Raw genomic sequence first — 20,885 nt, 5'->3', positions numbered from 1 at the left:
TCCAAAGCATTTTGGAGTTGATTATCTTGTGAGAATATGTCTATACACATCTACAGATAAATGTATAGATAAAGCTATAGATATAGAGGTTGGATGATGAAGAGATGAAAGACCCCTCCATGCATTGAAACAGTGTTGATTTCAGGGCTTTGTGGGGAGGGAGGTGGCGTAAACATCTGACCACAAGTGTGGGCCACTGATTAGCTCCACTGTGGGAGAACACAATGACTTTTACGGCTGCTTTCGCTCCGCTGGAACAATGAGCCCATCTCGCATGTGTCACCCCAATTACACGACGCCCCGCTGTTTGCACCCCCATTACAAATCAGTGTGTATAAACACGGCAGACACACACCCCATGAGGGGCCAGGGAGCTTAGAAGACAGGAGATGGATGAGGCTGTTTTTTTCCTTTTAAAAATAAATAAAAAAGGCTATTTTGGTCTGTCCTTCTAAAGAAATCTGAGGAGGAGAGAGAGAGAGAGATAAATGAGAGATGGAGATGGGCTGAGCAGAACTGAAAGACCAAAATATACAGTAGACAGAGAGAAAGGAAGAGAGGAAGAAGATGCGACTGAGAGAGGGAAAGAGGGAAAGAGAGCTGTGGGAGAACAAAAATAGAGGGAGAGGTAGCGGAGGAGGAGGAGGAGGAGGAGAAAGAGCATGATTCAGCAGCGGGGCCAAAAATAGATGTCGTTACCAAACAAGTCATGCAGCGGGGGACTCATAACTCTGGCTCTGTCGTGGCCGGGGAGCTTGGCTCCGCTCTGGGCTCGCCGTTCATTTGTTAAGTGAGAGAGGCAGGCAGGCAGGCAGGCAGAGGACGGACGACGCAGGAAGGGCGTTGGGGAGGGAGCGGGGTGCATCAAAGAGCATGCCCATCACCGCCAACCAGCCCACCAGCCACAGGCCCACCTCCGCAAACAGCAACACGCGCCCTGGGAACGGCCGTGCAAGTGTCACAGGAGGGTTTAGTACTGCGCTCAAATATGCATGAGAGAGTTTTGAAAGGAGAAGAGAGACACACACACACACACAGAGAGCAAGAGAGAGAGAGAGAGAGAGAGAGTGAGTGGAAGTGGTGCTCTCCAAGGTACCTGAACTGGGAACTCCCTTCTGATCAGACTGAAATATTCATCTTAAATGACGCGGTGCTTCTTTTTATTCCATCAGACACAATTTAGCACTTCCTCGCTTTCAGCTGACGTCCAATCGGATCTCATCCCTCACTCACAGAGGGTTACTTTGTTTTTAAGCAAGAGAAAAAAAGAATTTATTGAAATTCTCACTAAAAGGTCCAAGTTTATCTAAAGTAACACAGATGCAGAGCTTCCATTAGACGTGGCAGACACGGGCGAACAAGCACCCAAGAGTGGCGGCGAGTTGATGAAGTACTTTGGGGATGTAATCAAAGTGAATCAGATGTGCGGGTCCTTCTCTAAGGGTCTCCATCCATCAGGAGTGTGAGTGGGATAGTAAAGTCTGCTTGGTAGGGGGGGACGGGGGACGGGGGGTTATTGGTGGAAAGTGGAGTGGGGGCATCAGCTCCAGGCTTGAAGGACGAGTCATCAGGCAAAGTCTCCCGCGACTGAATTCATCATATCCTGGGACTACGGTGTGGTTTTCTTTGCCGCCGTAAGAGTATTCAAATGATACTGCCAGGATTTAATGGAGAGCTCCATTATTGTCTATGTTGCCAGTGCCGTGGAGGGCATACTGCCATGCGATGGAACACTCCACGACAACAACTAAATCACTAGACATGACATGGCGCCACAGCCATGTAAACACATAAACAATAGTGAGCGTCAGAGCATTTGGTGGAGGATCCCATCCTACTTAAAAAGCTCAGTCACTTCTAGCTTGGCCTGCAAAGGGACAACAAACAACTCACGTGTGTTATGAAGTGCAGCTGGAAATAATGCAAATAACGCTAAACTATGTGTCTGCTGTCCTGATAAGCCTCAATGCACTCTGCTCCAGGTAAAGGTTTCAGAGTCCTCCAGTCTACCTCTACCTACACCAGGGAATTATTTATTAATTATTTATTAATTATTCCCTTCCAACCCTGCTTAGGGCCGGCATACTACTACTACTATTATTCCCTTCCAACCCTGCTTAGGGCCGGCATACTACACAGCCATACATTATGCAATGGAGGCAAATAGTCATTTGCTCTGCCAACCACAGTGACCTCAGTCGAGTCCGTCGCACCCTGCACCTTGCGCCCAAGCCCCGCCTCGCGCTGCCACCCCGCTGGCCACTGCTGGCACTGATGTAAACAGCCCAGTCCTGAACCCTGGCAGCGCTGTAAAACAAAACAGCCGAACGGCACAGCACAGACGGGCTGAGGGATGGGACCCTGAATGGCTAAAAATAGATAGAGGAGAGGAGGAAGGGAGGAAGGGAGAGAGAGAGAGAGAGAGGGAGGAGGGTGGAAGGGGAGTGAAGATAAAAAGAGAGGTTATTGGGATGGGAAGAAACAAATGAGGAAAAAGAGAAAGAGAGTGGCCCAAAAGATGAAGTGCCTAAGTGATCGAGTGAGGGAGTGATGGAGAGAGAAGGAAAGGAGACAGAGGAAAGACAAAGAGAGAGGGAGAGGGAGGGAGAGAGAGAGAAAGCTCCTGCTTTCAAGGCCACTGTTGGCAGCGGCGGGGAGGCAGCGGCAGCAGGGGGTCTGTGAGTTCAGCAGTGTGACAGGACATCGGTCATGTGGGCCAGCCTCGTCCCTGATGGACACTGGCACACCGCCGGACCCTCCCCTCTCTCACGTGAGACAGAGGGATGAACGGATGGCGGACAGACACACAGAAGAGAGGGGAGAGGAGTGGAGAAAAAAGAGGAGAGAGGAGAGAAGAGGAGAGAAGAGGAATAGAGAGAAGAGGAGAGAAGAGGAGAGAAGAGGAATAGAGAGAAGAGGAGAGAAGAGGATTAGAGAGAAGAGGAATAGAGGGAAGAGGAGAGAAGAGGAGAGAAGAGGAATAGAGAGAAGAGGAGAGGAGAGGGAGATGGAAGGACATTTCACATTCCGCTGCAGTTTTCCAATCTAGCGGCGAGATAAGAGCTCATGCCTGAAGAATCAATAAGCCGAGGGGTGCTTCAGCTCTCAAGGAGAAAACTCTGAAACGCGGCCAGACAAAACAAGCGCAGGAAAAAAAGAAACGTCCCGGTCGGTTATTCGCCTGCCCAGATAGTTAGCTCTGAGGATTATTAATTAACGCAGAGACTGTGTTATATTTATCTGAACATTCCTGATGGGAATAGAGAAGGGTGACGGAGAAAGACTGATAGAAGGAGAAGGAGAGGGTTTCATTAATCGTATGGTCAAAGCGATGGATGAGACGTCGGCCACTCGGAATCGTATAGAAAAGCTCTCAGAGTAAACAAGCAGTCCGGCGCGAGTGTGTGTGTGTGTGTGTGTGTGTACGTTCTGGGGACATTAAAAACAAAACACGCAGCCAACTCTCTGGGGGCAGCTTTGACTTAATTCGACTCAACCCTTCTCAATTTGCCCATCAGATGCCTGTTTAAAAATAACAACCACACATCTGACACAGACATTGCTACTCCATTATATGGTCTGATCTTGACAGGGCCACCAGTCGGGCACTCAAATTGATTGGTACTCAAATAACAAGCAAAAAGATGAACAGACATGACAGCGACAGCTGGGTCATAATCGTTGGTTTTGAGAGGTGGACGTGTAAGGCTCTGTATGTGATGTCCTGAGGAGACGTTGGGTGTGGGCATGGCGTTGGGTGAGACGCTTATGGTTGTACCTGGAGGCTGCTGGGATGGCCGATCCACACTGCCTGAGGACGGAAGCCGGAACTGGATTCCTAAAACGAGGAGATGGAAATATTTGCGACTGCACAATAACAGTATTTATTTTATGTGGATGTGGTATTACTGACAAAAAGTATAACCCTCTATAAACTTCCAGCCAGACAGCAGATCTGTGGGATACAGTCTACTTTTATTTGATGTCTCTTCATATGTCATCATGGGGTGTTAGTGGTTCACAGAACTCATGGGACTGCCAAATGGAAAATAAAGTTTTACACTGTTTGACTACAGTATGACATATTTGGCTATGAAATATGCAAACTGTTGATGTCTCATATACTTTCCATGGCAACAACTGCAAAGTGTCAATGTGTGTGTGTATTTGTGTATGTGATTTGTGTGTGTGTGTGAGAGAGAGAGAGAGAGAGAAAGAGAGAGAGAGAGAGAGAGTAAATGGGAAAGGGTAAGCAAATGTTTCAGACATTACACAAAATGGACCATGTTTAATAATATCAGGTCATGTACCATTCTATCTATTCAAAAATCTTGCAAATATGGAGGCATTAGGATAATAAACATTGACAAAATAATAATAAATAACCCAAACTGAACATGATCACATGGACTACCTGAAAAAGATTTTAAAAAAATAATAATAATGCTAAAATAATCCGAGACTGGCACCTGACTAACTTGATCATGTAGCGCTCAGGGTGGGCACTCAGAGATAAAGACCTATTATGTATCCACTGACAAGGAGAAAGGTTTGAGCATTGTCTCCTTTTCATCCCAGAGGTTCACATGCTAGGCTACACTTCATCCCTCGCCATATGTCCTGAACACTCACTGCCTCTCTATCACTTTTTTACACTCTTTCTCTCTCTTTCTCTCCCTCTCCCTATATCTTTCTCTCTCTCATTATTCCTCTGGCACTCTCTGCATCTCTGTTGATCTATACCCTACTGTTTCTCTCTTCCTTAATCTCATGGCAAACTCATCTTTTCTCTTACTCTCTCTCTCTCCCTCTCTTTTTCTCTCCCTGCCAAAGCCGTGTGAAACATTAGTGACCACTTAGCACATGATGCGGTCATCAAATTCCAGCCCTCAGCATGACCCATGGAAGAGCTCCAAAGCCTGGCATCCCAGTCAATTTAATGAACATAACAGAGAGGTAAGGCAATGCATCCATATAAACACGCACGCACGCACGCACGCACCAAACACACATACACATACAGTACACGCATCCCCCCACACACACACACAGAAACACTGCCAGAACCCTCCTAATCGTCTTGCTTCAAGGCAGCTGAGGAACACCTGTTCTTCCCCATCATTTCCGGAGCTCTCCATTTATGTCATATGATATCTTAGTTTTGAGAACTTCACGGGGGAGCAAAATGCAGAGCAGGCAGATCAAACAGTAAACATTTTAGCCAATGAGATATGGACAGAGCAGTTGGGATGCTACAATCTGAGATCATGAGAAAATGACAGTATAAATGCCTTTATGCGCTTTTGTTTTTCAATTGCACAGCAGGTTTCAGTTAAATATAAGAACACAAGGACAAAAAACAGATATCATCCAAAAGAAAATCAGACAGAGGCCTAATTAACAGAGGTCAAACTCATATAGCAATCATCGCATGATAATTATGTTCTCATTAACATCTGGACTGACATCTCCTTGTGGCTGAAGGATTGCAATATGCTGTGTGGAGAGGAAAATTTGAACCTCACCTCCAGGAGGAAAGCAATGGCATATCATAACGATGGAAGCTGCATACATAATCATACAAGCTGTTTTACACCTCATCATATTTCAAACATTTCTTGCATGTAATAATATTTTTAATGTTATGCATTGATCTGAGCTGTAAAGTTAGCCCTGGGCTACCCCGGGTCTGCAACTGAAGCGCTCCGTTTGCAGAGCGTAAACATCATTTTACAAGACTGGTCTAATTTTTTGGAACGTACACGTCTAGTGTAGACAGTTCCATTGATTATAGTAGAAGCTCATTACGTGGCCAGTGTAGCATCCCGGTTAACTGTACTCGTTGGTTAACATTGATCATGAATATATCCTTGTTTTCGGACCTTCATAAACATATCACCTGTAGACACCACATTGGTATAGTTCAGGGAAGAATTTCTACACAGCTAAATTATATAATTTCTCCATTTTGGAACAACTGGAGTTTGGTGATCATGTTAAGTGCAAACAATATTAATAACGAAGCCCACCCCAAATGCATTGTAAATACTGTAGACTGAAATGTGAATAAGCTGAAGCTCTAGTTACGTTTACTGCCAAATAGAGAGGCGGAACAATTACTAAATTCTACATCTGATTAAATCTGATGTAGAATTTTTTTAGGGTCAATAAAATTACATTTTTGAGAATATCAATGGCACTTATTCTAAGAATCTAATGTGTTATACAGCATAGTGTCTTGTTCCGAAATACTTTCATTTTCATAGTGAAATACAAAAAAAAAAAGCTTTTTGTTACAGGGTCAAGGCAAAATGACACAAGAAAAGGCCAAACTGGACTGTCCCCCTGCAGGACTGTCTGCCATCTTTGTCTTCTAGGCTCAGTGTACACAGTTACCCCCAAAAAAAAAAAAAAAAAAAACTACGCTAATTAGAAACCTGATCACTCTGTGAGGCAACAACAGATCATCAGTGGAATATCACAATCAAGAAGCGCATGGAAGGCACAGCATGAATCAGCAGCAACATGTAGGGACAATGGTAAACAGAGTGTTTTCGGGCTTTAAAAAAGGCTGTATGCAATGCTACGTAAATCCAAATACTTTTTTTCTCAGCCACCCATTTAACAGTTTGGGTCATTCACTCTAGAAGTATCTACAGTTTTGTTCTGTACACCTAGCACCTGTGGAGAAGTTTTAAGATTTGTATAATATACAACCTCCTCTTCTGAAACTCATAATGAGGAAAAAAAACACCTGTTGACAGAATGATGGGAAGAATGATTTGTCCTGTGGACAAATTGATGAAGGTACCCATGTTAAGTGCCTGAGTGAGAGTCATGAAGAGATGGGAGTTAATGTCTAGTCAGGGAGACTTCTCCTTCACTAAGAGTTCCTTAGTTTTGAGTCAACAGGAGCAAGAAGAACTTCAGTGTCCCTGTTGGAGTTAACAGCTGTGGTCGGTCAAAGTTCCCTTTCAGTCTTTGAAAAAGGGGGATCCCAGTTCTCGTATGGGGTGCATACATTCACAGTGCATATACAATGAACTGGGAACATGAGACTGGGGTGCAAATACAAAAAAAGTTCTGGGATCATCTTAAAGTACAAACACAGTGTTACTGGGTAAATAGATTGTTTGGGTGTAACAACAGTGTGTGTGTGTGTGTGTGTGTGTGTGTGTGTGTGTGTGTGTGTGTGTGTGTGTGTGTGTGTGTGTGTGTGTGTGTGTATGTGTCTATGTTTGTGTGTGTACACGTACATGAGGCTTTGCATGCATGTGGGTTTGAGCGTGCATGTTTATATGCACATGTGCTTGAACTTGAATGTGTGTGTGTGTGTGTGTGTGTGTGTGTGTGTGTGTGTGTGTGTGTGTGGTTTTGTTTGTGTCAGTGTGTGTTTGCATGTACATGTTTGAGTGTGAGTGTGTCTCCATGTGTGTTTGTGTCTATGTATTGGAGATCCAATTAATTCAAAAGGTCACATAGAGCGTCTGAGACATGCATGACGCATCTTACATTACAGGAGTAAATTTATCACATTTTTTTATCGCAAGGCTGCAGGTCTCTACCGGGACTTCTACAAGTCTATTCAGCAGTCTTGGGTAACAATATGAAGATCAGGTTCTGCTGGGTTTCATCAAAACAATCGCAAATCCACATTCAGAGAAAAAAAATGCTATATCAAAACCACAGAGACTCTCTTTGAGAATACCCTGTTCAGCTCATCACAGTCTTACCCTAACAGTGTCTAACAGTAGACCAACAGTGCATTCAGTACCAAGTACTCAAACATCTGAGGTAAGAGAAAAATGTCTTGATTGTCTGATCCCTCAGAAAGGAAGTTTTTTTTAAGTGCTCATGTAGATATGCTTGGACATTCCCATACTTGATCACAGTATCTTACTATGTGCCAGCTCATCAAGACTTCACATTCAAAACCTGAAAATTCCCCAAAATACTGAGGCAGTTTCAGCGAGTTCATGAGTTAAATATAGTATATCTTTGGATGAATGATTACAAGCACAAATCGTTTTTGAAGAAAGAGAGAAGGAGAGAAAAATATTTTGATCCACCTCTGCAGCTGAGGGGTAGTCAGTCAATGCTGAATATTTCAGTAAGCGTTTATCAGTTGAACTGAATGCGTTCACAGTGGCACCGATGCTGTGTATAGGTAGTCCTTAATAAGGTTTTAATCAATACCCATTCCTCAAGACATTCCCTTTTTCTCCTCCGACCAAACATGCAGACACTCATATGTACACAGACAAAGATAGACAGACAGGCACACACACACACACACACACACACACACACACACACAAAGAAATGCATACAGTAGATGTGAATTCACCCCACACACTCAAACATCACAAACAAAGCACTTACACATTGCCACAGTCACACACACACAGACATATCAATATGTACATAAGTATACATTCATACAAGCAAACACACAAAGTCACATGCACAGACACGCACAGACACACAAACGCACACAGACACACACACACACACACACACACACACACACACACACTCTCTTCAACTCTGTCTGCATCGATTCTACTTCCCTTGTGTCTTTGAGGTGCCTGATTAAAGTGACAAGGACATGTATGACATCTGAGAGTTGTTGGAGAACTTCCTGTGCCATAGCTCGACACTGGAACTCCTTTGCAAGGGCAGCTGTCCCTGGGACTTCCTCTGCCACCTGACCCACAGGAAATCGCTGCATGACGGGGAGCTGACCATGCTCTCGAAGGTCTCCGACTGGCTCTTCAGCAGCAGCTGCTGCGAGCTCTCCATGGGTTCCTGCAGCTCCGGTGGCGGAAACTGGAAGGGACACTGGGCGGCCGGGTTGCTCATGAGGGCCTGTCCGAACAGACACAAAGTGCTCGGCTGGCCAGGACTCGGCTGGACAGTGATCGGCTGCCCAGAACTCGACGACCCAGACTCAGGACTCCAGGGCGACCCAGACTCAAGCCCGGGAGTGGTCACTACAACAATGTCGGAGCATGGTTCTGATAGTTCACTTGGGACGTTGGCGTCTTGGACGTCCAGTACCTCAGGCTCCTCCAAGTAGAGGCTGGCTATGTTAATGATCTCGCTGTCTGTTGAAGAACCAAGTTCTGCCTCTTCAATCTCCTCGTCGAAAGACTCTGAGCTGTTTGAGTCTGGAGTGTCTGCCTCAACGGCGCACAAGACGGCATGATGGAGGGTGCCCATGTCGGTCAGACAGATGATGATATCATCATGAGGCACCATTTCTGTGCTACTGGACACCGATACATTTAGGAGCTCTGCCTCAACCAGGAGAGCTTCTGGTAAGGAGACAGCCTCCGACTCAGGAGGACACCCTGTGATGGGACTCTCAGGCCTTGGTTCTGGGCTCGGCTCTGGGCTCGGTTCTGGGCTCGGTTCTGGGCTCGGCTCTGGGCTCGGTTCTGGGCTTGGCTCTGGGCTCGGCTCCGGGCTCCAAGCTGGGACAGCAGTGTCGGACGCAGACAGCTTCTCTAGGCATGAGAAGGAATCAAAGGTCACTGGATCTGGAGGACTCAGGCTGTCCGTGTCCAGGTCAGGCATGGCCAAGAGTTCAGGGTCCATAGTTACTGGTGGAGGAGGCTCAGGGAAGCTAAGGTCTAACTGTAGTAGCTCTGGCGAGCTGGCCAGACTGGTCTCAACATGCTGTGAATGGTCTTGGCTTGAGGCTGCTACGTCCAGAAGCTCAGGACTGGGCAGAGACTGGATATCTGAGTCAAGGTATTCTAGAAGTGGCTGTGTTGGGAAGGTGGGTTCTATGTGCAGAGGTGTTGGGGACTCTGTGAAGGTTGGATCTACAGGTTCTGGAGATGGGCTTACAGACTCAGAGTACACAGGCTCTGGAGAAGAGCCCAAGCCCTCTGGATACCATGATTCTCTAGATAAGGGACTGAGGAGGGCAATGTCAGATTCGATAGGGAACGGGAGGTCTACAACATTTCGCATTGCTGAAGATTCCGTGTCTAACGTAAAGTCCACACACTCTGCCATTAGGTCGACTGACTCTGGACTTGAAAGGACACTTTCAGGAACGGAAACGTCTGCCACCGCGTGGCTTCCACAGCCTGACCTGGGCAGCTGGAGAACATTGGTTTTGAGAGGCTCTGGAGTTGGAGACTTCATGATGCTCAAGTCCACCGGTGAGGGGCAGTTGACGGCCGCATCTGCCGTATTCTGTCTGACCAGGCCCTTGCTGTTGGCCTGGGTGCTGACGGACACGTGGCCAGTGGTGGCGGACCCAGCGCCGGTGGAGGCGGGAGCCTGCGGGGCGTTGGGGGACCAGGTGTTGTAGCGCTGCGTGAAGGTGGAGAAGTTGCTGTTGAAGGCGCGCAGCTCGGTGCAGATGTCCCGCCGCAGCTCTGCCAGCTCCTGGCGCATGGCCGACACATCCTCCCGCCACTGCTGGCTCAGGGCCAGGGCCAGGTCGGCCGTCTCCTGGACAGTGGCTTGCACGGCCGGGGGGATGGCGGCGAGCCCGATGCCCATGCCGAGGCTGGCGCCGGCCGAGGACGCGGCGGAGGGCAACGTGTTGGCCGTGGAGGCAGCCGCCCGGGCGGCCCTCTGGCTGTGGAACCTGTCAGCCCTGCTGGGACGGCCGGCGTCCTCGCGGGGCATGTAGGCTATTCCTGCCTCGTCGTCTGGCAAATTGTCCTCATTAAGCAAACTAGTGCCTTCCAGCAAATCATGGCCCTCTGGAAGACAAATATAAACACACGGGCGTATAGGCACCCACAGGTGGGGACAGCTGGAGAGCTTGCAGTCGCACAGGCGGCATTTACGCGTCAGCCAAACGTATGTGAGTCAAAGCAAGACCTGAGGTCCTTTTTGTATATATCCAACCATGGTCATTACTATAACAACCTGTTTTCCCATGTTTAACTGCACACACAACTGTGTGAACTTAAGTTACCTACAGTGAGATTTAGCCATACGGAGATCCCATTTTCAAATGAGTAAAACAAATATTATTCAAATTTATCACAGCCCGGAGCTGGTCTCACTGCTCATTTTGACTCACATAAGCTTGTTTTGTTTCTTCTTGTTGTTTTTTTTTTAAGAAAAGGGACAACACTGCCTTCTCACTGAAATATGTGCTTGCATAGACATCCCTCATCATTAAAGGCACAACGCAGACGTCTGCCTGCACAATTTTCTCAATAAGCGTCAGTGAAAGTAATGGAGACAAACCTGTGGTATAATCAAATCCAAACGGGATTGAATCAATTCTCTGTGATGATGGAGGTCTGTACTTTTTGTGCATCAGAGAGAAGCGAATGCAAAAATGAAAGCTTCAAAACCTCTGGCACCCTGTGGTCTCCAAGGAAACAGGTATGAACCCCATTGAAAACGCTAGGTCCAGTACGACCTGTCCACCTGAAGGTCCAGTACGACCTGTCCACCTGAAGTCAAAACCAACAGTTTGCCATCTCACTTACTCCTTACTTGTGGTTGATTGCCTCCATGGAAACTTAGAAAAGTGAGTTGCTTGAATGTCCTGAACTGCTTCATAAGAGCAGAACGAATTTAGCAATTCCATAGATTTGTAATTTATCGCACGTTAAAATACAACAGTTTCAGTTGCCAACTATATGGTTTAGGATTACCTCACTTATCAATCCTACTGACATTCTCATTGCAAGGGTTCACACCCCCTACTCAGTTGTCAGTTAAAGCTCACTCCTAAAAGAAACAACATGAACTCTTTTCATTGAGAAGGCAGTGAAAATATCAATCGACTGGAACAGAAAATGTTCAAGCTACCTGCCCAAGCTCTCCAGAGTGTGTCCCCACCCAAGCGCTCCAAAGCCCCTACACGGACACTTTCCTGAGTGCAGTCAGAGAGCGTTAAGCCACTGGTCTGTAAAGTCACAGGACGGAAGTGGAGCAGAGTGGACTGCATTATTGTGGACTCCGCGGGAGAGGCTGGGCTCAGACAGGCCTGTCTCATTCTGCAGAGTGTGTGTGTTTGGGGTGGGGTGGGGTGGGGTGGGGGACCAAATAACTCGCCAATGCCCTGAATGACCCCCACCATGTGGTTCCTCTCTGCTGGTAAGGTGTTTGGACTGGAGGACAAATACGGAGCTGTCTCACTTCCCCACACACACACACACACACACACACACACACACACACACACACACACACACACACCTCATCCCTCCCCATCACAACACAGACCACTGTCCCCTTTCCCTGTCTCGTCTGAGGCACAAAATGGAACAAATATCCAAATCCAATCCACTCTCAAACTCTGTACACACATGCTCACAAACATTTTCACACAAACACAAACACACACAAAAATGTACACACATACACACACACACACACACACACACACACACACACACACACACACACACACACACACACACACACACACACACACCGGAGGAGAAAAAAAATATGACAATCCCTTGAGCTGTGGAGTGTAGGTATCAGTTCCACAAGTGGGTGAGCCTAATTCAATAGGGTTCATAGCCTAGGTCCTTAAGGAACACGGATACCAAAGGGTGAACAAAATAAAGGCAGAGCATTGTTATCTTCTCAAAGCAACTTGCATGCATATCATGCAAAATACGCACACAAACACACACACACACACACAAACACACACACACGCCCACACACACACACAAAGCAGCCAAGATGTGGAGAGAGCAGGACATTGATACGACAAGGTTGATGCAAACAGCTCTGACCAATTGGTTAACAATTTGTGAATTAGGTACAGTCACCAACACCAACTTAACATTTTTAGCATAAAAATGACTGATAGCCACTAAAGTAACACTCTAACTGAAGTAGCACTTCAAGTATACTTAGCAGATGGGTTATTCAAGCTTGATCAAAGGTCTATAAATATTTGATAGACGTTTTAACATCATTCTATCATGAATTAGGCCTTTAAAAAGCTTAACATGCTGCACTGTTGATCGCTGTCCATTTTTAAATACCACAAGGACTGGTGAGGTTTGAGTGAAGTGTAAGCAAAGGCCCTCTCTACCTGCTATATTAAAGAGCCCCTAAACTAGGGCCAAAATGTGTATGTCGAGTAGTTGTTTTAAGCAAATGGATCTTGAAACACTCCAAAATACTCACCCAAACCCTTCATGCACATGCACAGAGCTAAATCACGGTAAGACTGCTGTTTGGGAATCGGCGTAGCGGGGCGCAGGCGGAGTGACCGGGCTTACCTGTCGTGGACCGGATGGTGGACGTGACTGTGGAGGAGGTCATGGAGGGCACGCACTCGTCGTCCTGGGAGTAGCCGGCCTGGATGGCGCGCAGGTAGCTGTGGCTTCGTGTGCGGAAGCAGCCCGGCAGGTCCAGCGCCTCCATAGCCTGTGATTCCACTTCGCTGAAGACCGACTCACACACAGACTCAAACTGCCCGTTGATCTCCGTCTCACTTACCTAAACGAGAGGGCACAAAAGCAGGTGACCAGTTGTTAGCTCTCTAATGCTAACTGGTTTCAGCTTTAGAGTTTAGGGTTGTTATTAGATACGTTTTGGGAGTTATCACAAAAAACAAAGAGTGCTGAAACTATTCTGCCAAACTCAATGCAACTGATTTGTAGTTCATGTGGTGGGAGAATGAATTCGCATGACTGCTATAGAAGACAATCTGATGGCCACCATATGAAGTGGTTCATTCTACTATTTAATAGCTGAGAAAGCGGCAGCCTGGCTCTTGCCTTGAGACATTATAGGGCCATCTAAAAATCCCGAGATATACATCTTCTGATGGAGCGATATCAGTTTAGAGCTGTTGAATCTGATCAATGAGTATCTTCGAATCTGGAATTTCCCATTTGGCAATCTAGAATATCACAGATTGCCATCTTGTTCTGCTGAAAAGGTTATTATCTGGTAACGACCTCAGAGTTGGCATGGGCAGGCACAGACACAACGAGTGTCAGGGAATTGAAGTGATCTTTAAGACTTGTGTTGGATCAATACAACATTCCTTTCAAATAGATATTCAGCTCTTACACAAAGATGAACGAGATAAGTGTAACGTTGAAAGCAGAGCTTTTTGCTCAGCAATATAAACAAATACAATAAAACTGTAATGTAACATCTATCAAGACCAACATTAGTCCATAATAAGGAAAGACTCAAATATATTGTGACTATTAGAGCCTCAGCCAGTTGAAATCCTTTAACTGTGTCTAAAATGCTTCCTTCAGTAACTCAAACACCCAGTAAGGAAAATGCTTATTTCATTGGTTATCCCATGCTTTTATATTTTTGGATGAGAATGAAATGTCTCTTACTGCAGTACTAACTTTTATTCACACTGAGGTCTGTGATAATCAAATCCTTCATTAAATTAAATAAAAGGGGAGTACTGCATTGGGTCAGTCAACTGTGAAAATGAGTGATTACAAACCCATTAGCCAAAACCATTCAAAGTTTTCACAGAATAAGAAACACCAAGAACACTTTGAAAAATCAGCTATGACAACTAGTATGCACTACAATATGTAAAAAAAACAACGCTGGAGAAGCAAACAGTCAGATGGAACGACATAACGTAGTTGCAGCAATATAAATCCTCGACCCCTGAGCAGATCTATACTTAGCGTGAAACAAGACATTGTTTAAATATTCATCAACGTCTGTACAAAGAGAACACTTCAAATCACTTAGATAGACGGGTGGAAATTAAACCCCCTTGCAAACACCTCACCTCACAATAAAATCAAACAGCAAAAGCTTGGGCTGAACAAACATTAAAGTACGCGGAGGAGGAGGAGAGATTTGGAGAGATCTCCGCTCGGTCCTGATGCGGAGAGCGGATACGGCTCTTGGGCTTTTGGGAGGATTTGGGCCACTTCAGAGGGCCCAGAAGGCGAGGGATGGCCAGGGGGGCTAAGGCCCCACATCTCCCACCCACCCACCCCGCAGCATTGCGGACCCACCTGGCTGACACAGCTGGCCTGGCTGAGGGTGCTGACGGCTCGCATGTAGCTCTGGTTCCTGGAACGGAACTTGGGGGAGTTATAGTTGGCGGAGGGATCCAGGGTGATGCTGGGATGGATGTCTCTCGTGGCTTGCAAATGGTAGCTTTGACTGGAGAGAGAAAGGGACCAAAACAGAGAGAGAGAGAGGACAACGGGAAAGAAGGGAAAGAGAGGGAGAGAGAGAGAGAGGACAACGGGAAAGAAGGGAAAGAGAGGGAGAGAGAGAGAGAGAGAGGACAACGGGAAAGAAGGGAAAGACACAAACAAAAAGACGCAGACAGTCAGACAGTCAGACAGACACACAGACAGACACACAGACATAAAGAACACAAAGAACCAGTTGGCAGTTATAACACAGTTTCAAAGGCATAGTGGATGTAAAAAATGTCTCTACCCAACATCAATCTCCAGAACACATAAAAGTCCATCAGACATCCCCAAAGAAATACACACATCAGTGAAGAAACAAGATTCTCACAACAACATCACATACAGGGGGAGACCATTTGCTTTTTGACTGCATGGTTCAGCAGGACCTGCGTACCAGAATGAGACATCCTATGACACTGTCAGATACAAAGACAGCGGGTTTTGGTAACAAAGTCATTGACGTGCTGAGCGGTGTCCTCAAAATGGCAGTTCGATTGGCCTTTGTGCTGAAGCAACCAATCGATCGAGGGAAATGAGGGGAAATGCAAATCAGGGGCTAGTTAGCAAGCCAGCAGTTCTACAGAGGCGCCGAGGTGTAAAGTGGCTCGATTTGTCTGAAAACTCCAGGAAGGCAAGCCTCCTCTCGGTACAAGAGGTTAACTGCAAACAGAATAAAAGAACTGCAAAAAGAAGCGATAGCAAAATGTGTGGAAGGCTGAAGGGAATCTTGCACCAATAAAGCAGTTAATTTGAAGGGGGATGGTGACAGATGAAAGATCTAGTAGGGATAACAGAAGTGCCTTTTTAACATTACTTGAGTGTAAAAAAAAGTAAAACTCAAGATTCCACGAATGCAAGACGGACAGGAGGACCCGACATTCAGTGTCATTATGAGTGTTGAACTTGTGCCCACTCAGCAGTATATAGTGATGTTGGACCTCTTCTGAGTCACTTTTTTGGAACGCCTTTCAAAGGTTCCTCAGGATGTACCGTAAGCATTTTACTCAAAGTATGCACTACTGCTGACTTTTATATGTATGTACTGTTACCCTTAATCTCCAGAGAGAAAGAGAGAAAGGAAAATCTGTTTCAGCAGATACAGTTGGCCCTGTTCTCCCCCATGTCCTTCAACTCAAAGTTGGGTTTTGTTCTGGCAAGAGTGTGTTCTTCTAGGAGGGACGGTACCCCTCCCATCCCTGGTCTTGTTTTGCTCCGTGTTTTGATTTTAAGACTGCCTTGATTCTTGGGAAACACTTGGAATTTGAATTCTTCACTTGGAATGTGAATTCCCTCTTGACCTTTCATTGACCAGCGTGAGGGTTTGGTGCGCGAGCCGTCTGTATTGAGCGTGTCAGCACTGGGCCTCAGCCAACTGGATCTCAACCCTGACAACTGCTGTGTGTGTGTGTGTGTGTGTGTGTGTGTGTGTGTGTGTGTGTGTGTGTGTGTATTGGGCAGGGGGGGTTGGAGTGGTGGTGGCACTGTGTGCTGCACTGTATGTATTCACCTTAGATCTGCAGCGAAATTGGTGATGTAGTTTAACACGTCGCTGTTCATTTTATCCAAACGATACGAGCTGTAGGCAGAGAGAAGAGACGAGTTGTTACTGGACACAGAAAGAAAAATCAAAAATGCTGACGGGATGACGGTGAGAGATGTCCGGTTTCAGAGTGAGGTTGCTTTTCTGAATGTTTACATGTTTGACTTTGGGGAGAGGGGACAAAAATGTTTGCTTTTGGATGCTGTGGAGCAGCAAACATCGCTGATCTTCAACGGTGATTCACAATGTGATGTCAACTGCCACATGTGGAGAGTGAGGTGTAGTTGTGGACGGATGCATGGGAATGGTGAACAGCAAGAACCAAGAACCAAGGTACTCACAAAGACACACTCAACACAGACAACACAGAAGTCGCTTTTGACACTAGCAGGTGCAGTTCTCAATTTGTGTTACGGAAAAATGCCTCAGAACATACAAAGATGATATACTTCTGAAGGCCCAGGAAATAAAATAGAATTAAAAACGACCTAAAATAATGCATAGAAAACTTTGGAATGTTGAAAAACATCTGTATTAGTGCGCCTTCAGAATAATATCACTATTGCAGGTCAAGAAGCATTTTTATTTTTGATGACAAAAACGACAAACTGTATCTTTTACATGAATTCTGAGGAATAACTAAAAGCATGTCATTCTGATTTACATTTTGAGATCTCAAGATATTCCATGGGATTGTGGATAATACTACCAGTGCCACTAATAATAATAATAATAATAATAATAACAATAGTGGATGGAAATCTGCTGGATTAATGTTGGTGGGGAAATTCCTTGAAAAAAAAACAAAAAACATTAAATCACTTAATCTTTGAGTTCATACAAACCCTCGTACCAAAAGACCTTGTGTGTCAAGGCGTTCTTGAGATATAACACTCAAGGTGTTTTTGACCTTGACATTTGACCTTTGACCTCCAACATCAATTCACTTCATCTTTGAATCCATACAAATACTCATACCAAAAATTTCAGACATGTATGTCAAGGCATTCTTGAGATATCGCACTCAGAGTGTTCATTGACTTGACCTTTGACCTTTGACCTCCAACATCAACTCACTTCATCGTTGAGTCCATACAAACACTTGTACCAAATTTGAAGCACATGCGTCAAACCGTTCTGGAGATATAATGCGCAAAGCATGAGATATGGCTGTGACTTTTATTTTGAGACACGGGAAACACTTAAACAGGATGTGTAGTTTTAGGCAGCACCAGATTGTATGCATTAGAAACTGAGACAGTTGATTTCACAGGTGACACCTGTGTCAGTGTTCTAATTAGCCCGGGAACTACTCTGGGGGCTTAACAAGCGCAGCTGCCTTTAGGCCATTATGACATCACAGCCTTTGAAGTCTATAGGGGAAAAATGAGCTTTTTTAACATTTTTAATCCCCTATTTCTCAAAAAGTATAAACTTTTTAAAAAATCTGAAAAAATAACTCTCTTGCCCCACTCCTTCACAACGTTTTTTTCAACATGTCTGTACGTTAAGCGGTTAGAGTCACATTCATTCTTGAAAAGGTAAAAAGAAAAGGTAATAGTAATAATAATAATAAGAAGAAGCCAGGAGATTTCAAGATTGTGGATTCCATCCACTATAATAATAATAATAATAATAATAATAATAATAATAATAATAATAATAATAATCAACTTCATTCATATAGCATGTTTGAAAATACAGTTGCAAAGCGCTTTACAATGAATAAACAACATAAAAGCAGTTTCTGACAGCTCACTGAAAAACAATGTCCTCATGGTACCTGTATATATTATATACCCTGTACACAGTTAGTTACATGTATACTATATACACTGTATACACTGTACACAGTTACATATATTATATACATGTAAAGGACTAAGAGGACATTACATACAATCTATCTATACAAAAGTAAAAATCCTTTAAAATAACTTTCAGGTCTCTGACCTGTCCTGGACTGATATGAATGACCTCATCCCTGGCAAAATGTGTTTAATCTGCTCTGTTAGTGCTAGCTTTTGTTCTCTGATGAATCTGTAGAGGGCTCTTTCAACAGTACAAGGCCCTTTATCAAGTCAGCACCAGCTCATTTGCCTACCGTGTCCCCAGCTACTGCTAATGTAGCCCTATTGTTGGCCAGTGTTCCACCAGATAGAGATGGAACACTCTGATACTTCTTCATTTCCCCCTTTCATGTTCACAGGGCTCTGAATGTGCTTTTTTTCCAGACACATGACAAAGCTACACAGAGAGACAAAAGTCATTGTGCCGACGGACATCCAGAAGAACAGCAGGTAGAGGTTACATTCACCCCATCACAAAGGCAAGGGCTGCCATGGAGCTCAGAAATGGCCGCTGCACTGAGAATGTAGAAGTGAATGCATAGAGACATCGCATGAGAACTCCAGGGGAATAAGTTGAGTCTGGCATCTAACATGGTGATAAAAATCTATGGCTGTCACTTGAGTTTGTTGCAGTAAGCATTTCAAATTGACAGCGTAATGTACTAGGAGGAGCTCTGCACTAAGAGGTATAGAAACACATGTACTGTTATATGAATATGAGTACAGTTGAGAAGAGAAAAAAACGAGCACGACGCAGACGTTGTGGCCGAAGGCAGGGGAAGTGCACTTGTGCTGCATGTGTTTTGTCAAACGACCATGGGATAATGGACTGTGAAGTTCTGCTCCGTCCAGCAGAAGGGCAGGACAGGAAACAGCCAGCGAACAAGGATCCCAGGAAGGCTTTCAAAGTCACTTAGTCTTATTAAGCCCTGGGCCATCATCAGCATGTCAGGGCTGCAGCAGTCAGCACTGGGGGCTACAGTGGAGGACCCAGAACAGGACCACAGTTCAGTTGCTACGCCAGAGAGCCGCTGATGGGCATCGCTCTAGCATGGCTCAGACATGTTTACATGCACTTGTTTACCAGACTAGTTTTCATCCAAACACACTTACTGTTAGACTAACATATTTTACCATCCATGGGGAATAAAACTCAATAGCATGGTTTTGTGAGCACATTGCTCTTCCACTTGAACCAAAGGACCATGGGAATCCATTTGAAACAAAAAGTGACAAAAAGAGGTATTTTGTGCCCAGTTGCTTTACAAAATCCTCCTAAATGCCCTATGTCCAAAACTAAGATGACTTCTTGAGGAATAATGGACATCCTCCTGCAAATAAAACTGATTAAGCCCATTGTTAAACCCAACTGTTTTTGGAGGGCGACCATTTTCTGTGAGTTTCTGAACAGTTACAGTATGATGTGCAGAGATGATGTGTAGGAAAAGATCATACCGGTACACGCTTTGTAAAACTGTCCCACTCCATATGGAGCAATAATCACAAACTAAAAACTGCATGGCCTCTGGGGTACTGTATTCACAGCAATGCATCACTGCCCTCCAAATGTATTTTTGACCTTGGATTTGAGTAACAAGCATACACAAAGCCTGTGATTAGAGTGAATAATTGCCTTATGTCACATTATCAATTAATGAGCGCTTCATGCAAGCTAATTTTGATTAATTAAGACAGCTCCATGTGCGAATAATCACAGATTACAAATCGAGCTATTTTTAAATCCGCCCAAAATAACTTGGATTGATTAAATTGCTTTTTGGAGACCCTGCCATATTTATTTAAAAAAAAGACAGCCATCATTATAGGAGAGGGAGGGAGAGTGTGAGAGAGAGATTGAAAGAGCATATTGCCATTCAATTATAAGTAATTTATTATGCCATTGGATTATTTAGCCACATGCTCCTCCTGACGAGTCTTAGTAAATACCTCCATTAAACAAATCTGGCAAGTCCTCTTTATCGCCTCTGATAATCCAATCCTAACGCCATTCATCAGCCTGGACCACAGGGCAAACACGCGGGACCTCCGCCACCTCCGGAGAAGACCAAACGCGATTATTAATTGAAACGATTACTGATGTCAATCTTGTCTCTTAGGAGAGATGTTTGGGGGAGGGGGGTGTGAGTGAGTGGGGCCGTGGGGGGAGCTGTGGCAGCATGTGATGTGTTCTTTATTGGTGCGAACAGTGAGCGACCCTGTCAAGCAGCACGGCGGGTGACAGCCCCCACTGAAGGTTATTTCCACCTTAACACCATTAGCTCCCAAAACCTGAGCTGTCAAATTCACACTCGTCGAGTCCCCCCGCCCCCTCCGGCCCTC

General features: G+C 45.1%; 1 protein-coding gene across 5 annotated transcripts in view; it reads right to left on the bottom strand.

Moving 5' to 3' along the window:
• The window catches only part of dlgap2a (discs, large (Drosophila) homolog-associated protein 2a), a 161,866-nt gene that overhangs the window by 17,120 nt on the left and 123,861 nt on the right, over positions 1 to 20,885 (bottom strand). For 3 of the 5 annotated variants that reach the window (XM_048228073.1, XM_048228072.1, XM_048228075.1), the window contains 4 exons: positions 16,663 to 16,731; positions 14,964 to 15,114; positions 13,233 to 13,452; positions 7,240 to 10,727 (listed from right to left, as the gene is read on the bottom strand). In XM_048228073.1, the coding sequence (XP_048084030.1) occupies positions 8,593 to 10,727; positions 13,233 to 13,452; positions 14,964 to 15,114; positions 16,663 to 16,731 (2,575 nt within the window). In that variant the 3' untranslated portion in view covers positions 7,240 to 8,592. Of the gene's footprint in view, positions 1 to 3,778; positions 3,839 to 7,239; positions 10,728 to 13,232; positions 13,453 to 14,963; positions 15,115 to 16,662; positions 16,732 to 20,885 lie in introns of those variants that run through there. The other 2 variants (XM_048228076.1, XM_048228074.1) reach the window with 2 other exon arrangements.

This window comes from Alosa alosa, chromosome 19 (assembly GCF_017589495.1).
Source record: "Alosa alosa isolate M-15738 ecotype Scorff River chromosome 19, AALO_Geno_1.1, whole genome shotgun sequence".
Classification (NCBI taxonomy): Eukaryota; Metazoa; Chordata; class Actinopteri; order Clupeiformes; family Clupeidae; genus Alosa; species Alosa alosa.
This window is presented reverse-complemented; position numbering and strand designations above follow the sequence as displayed.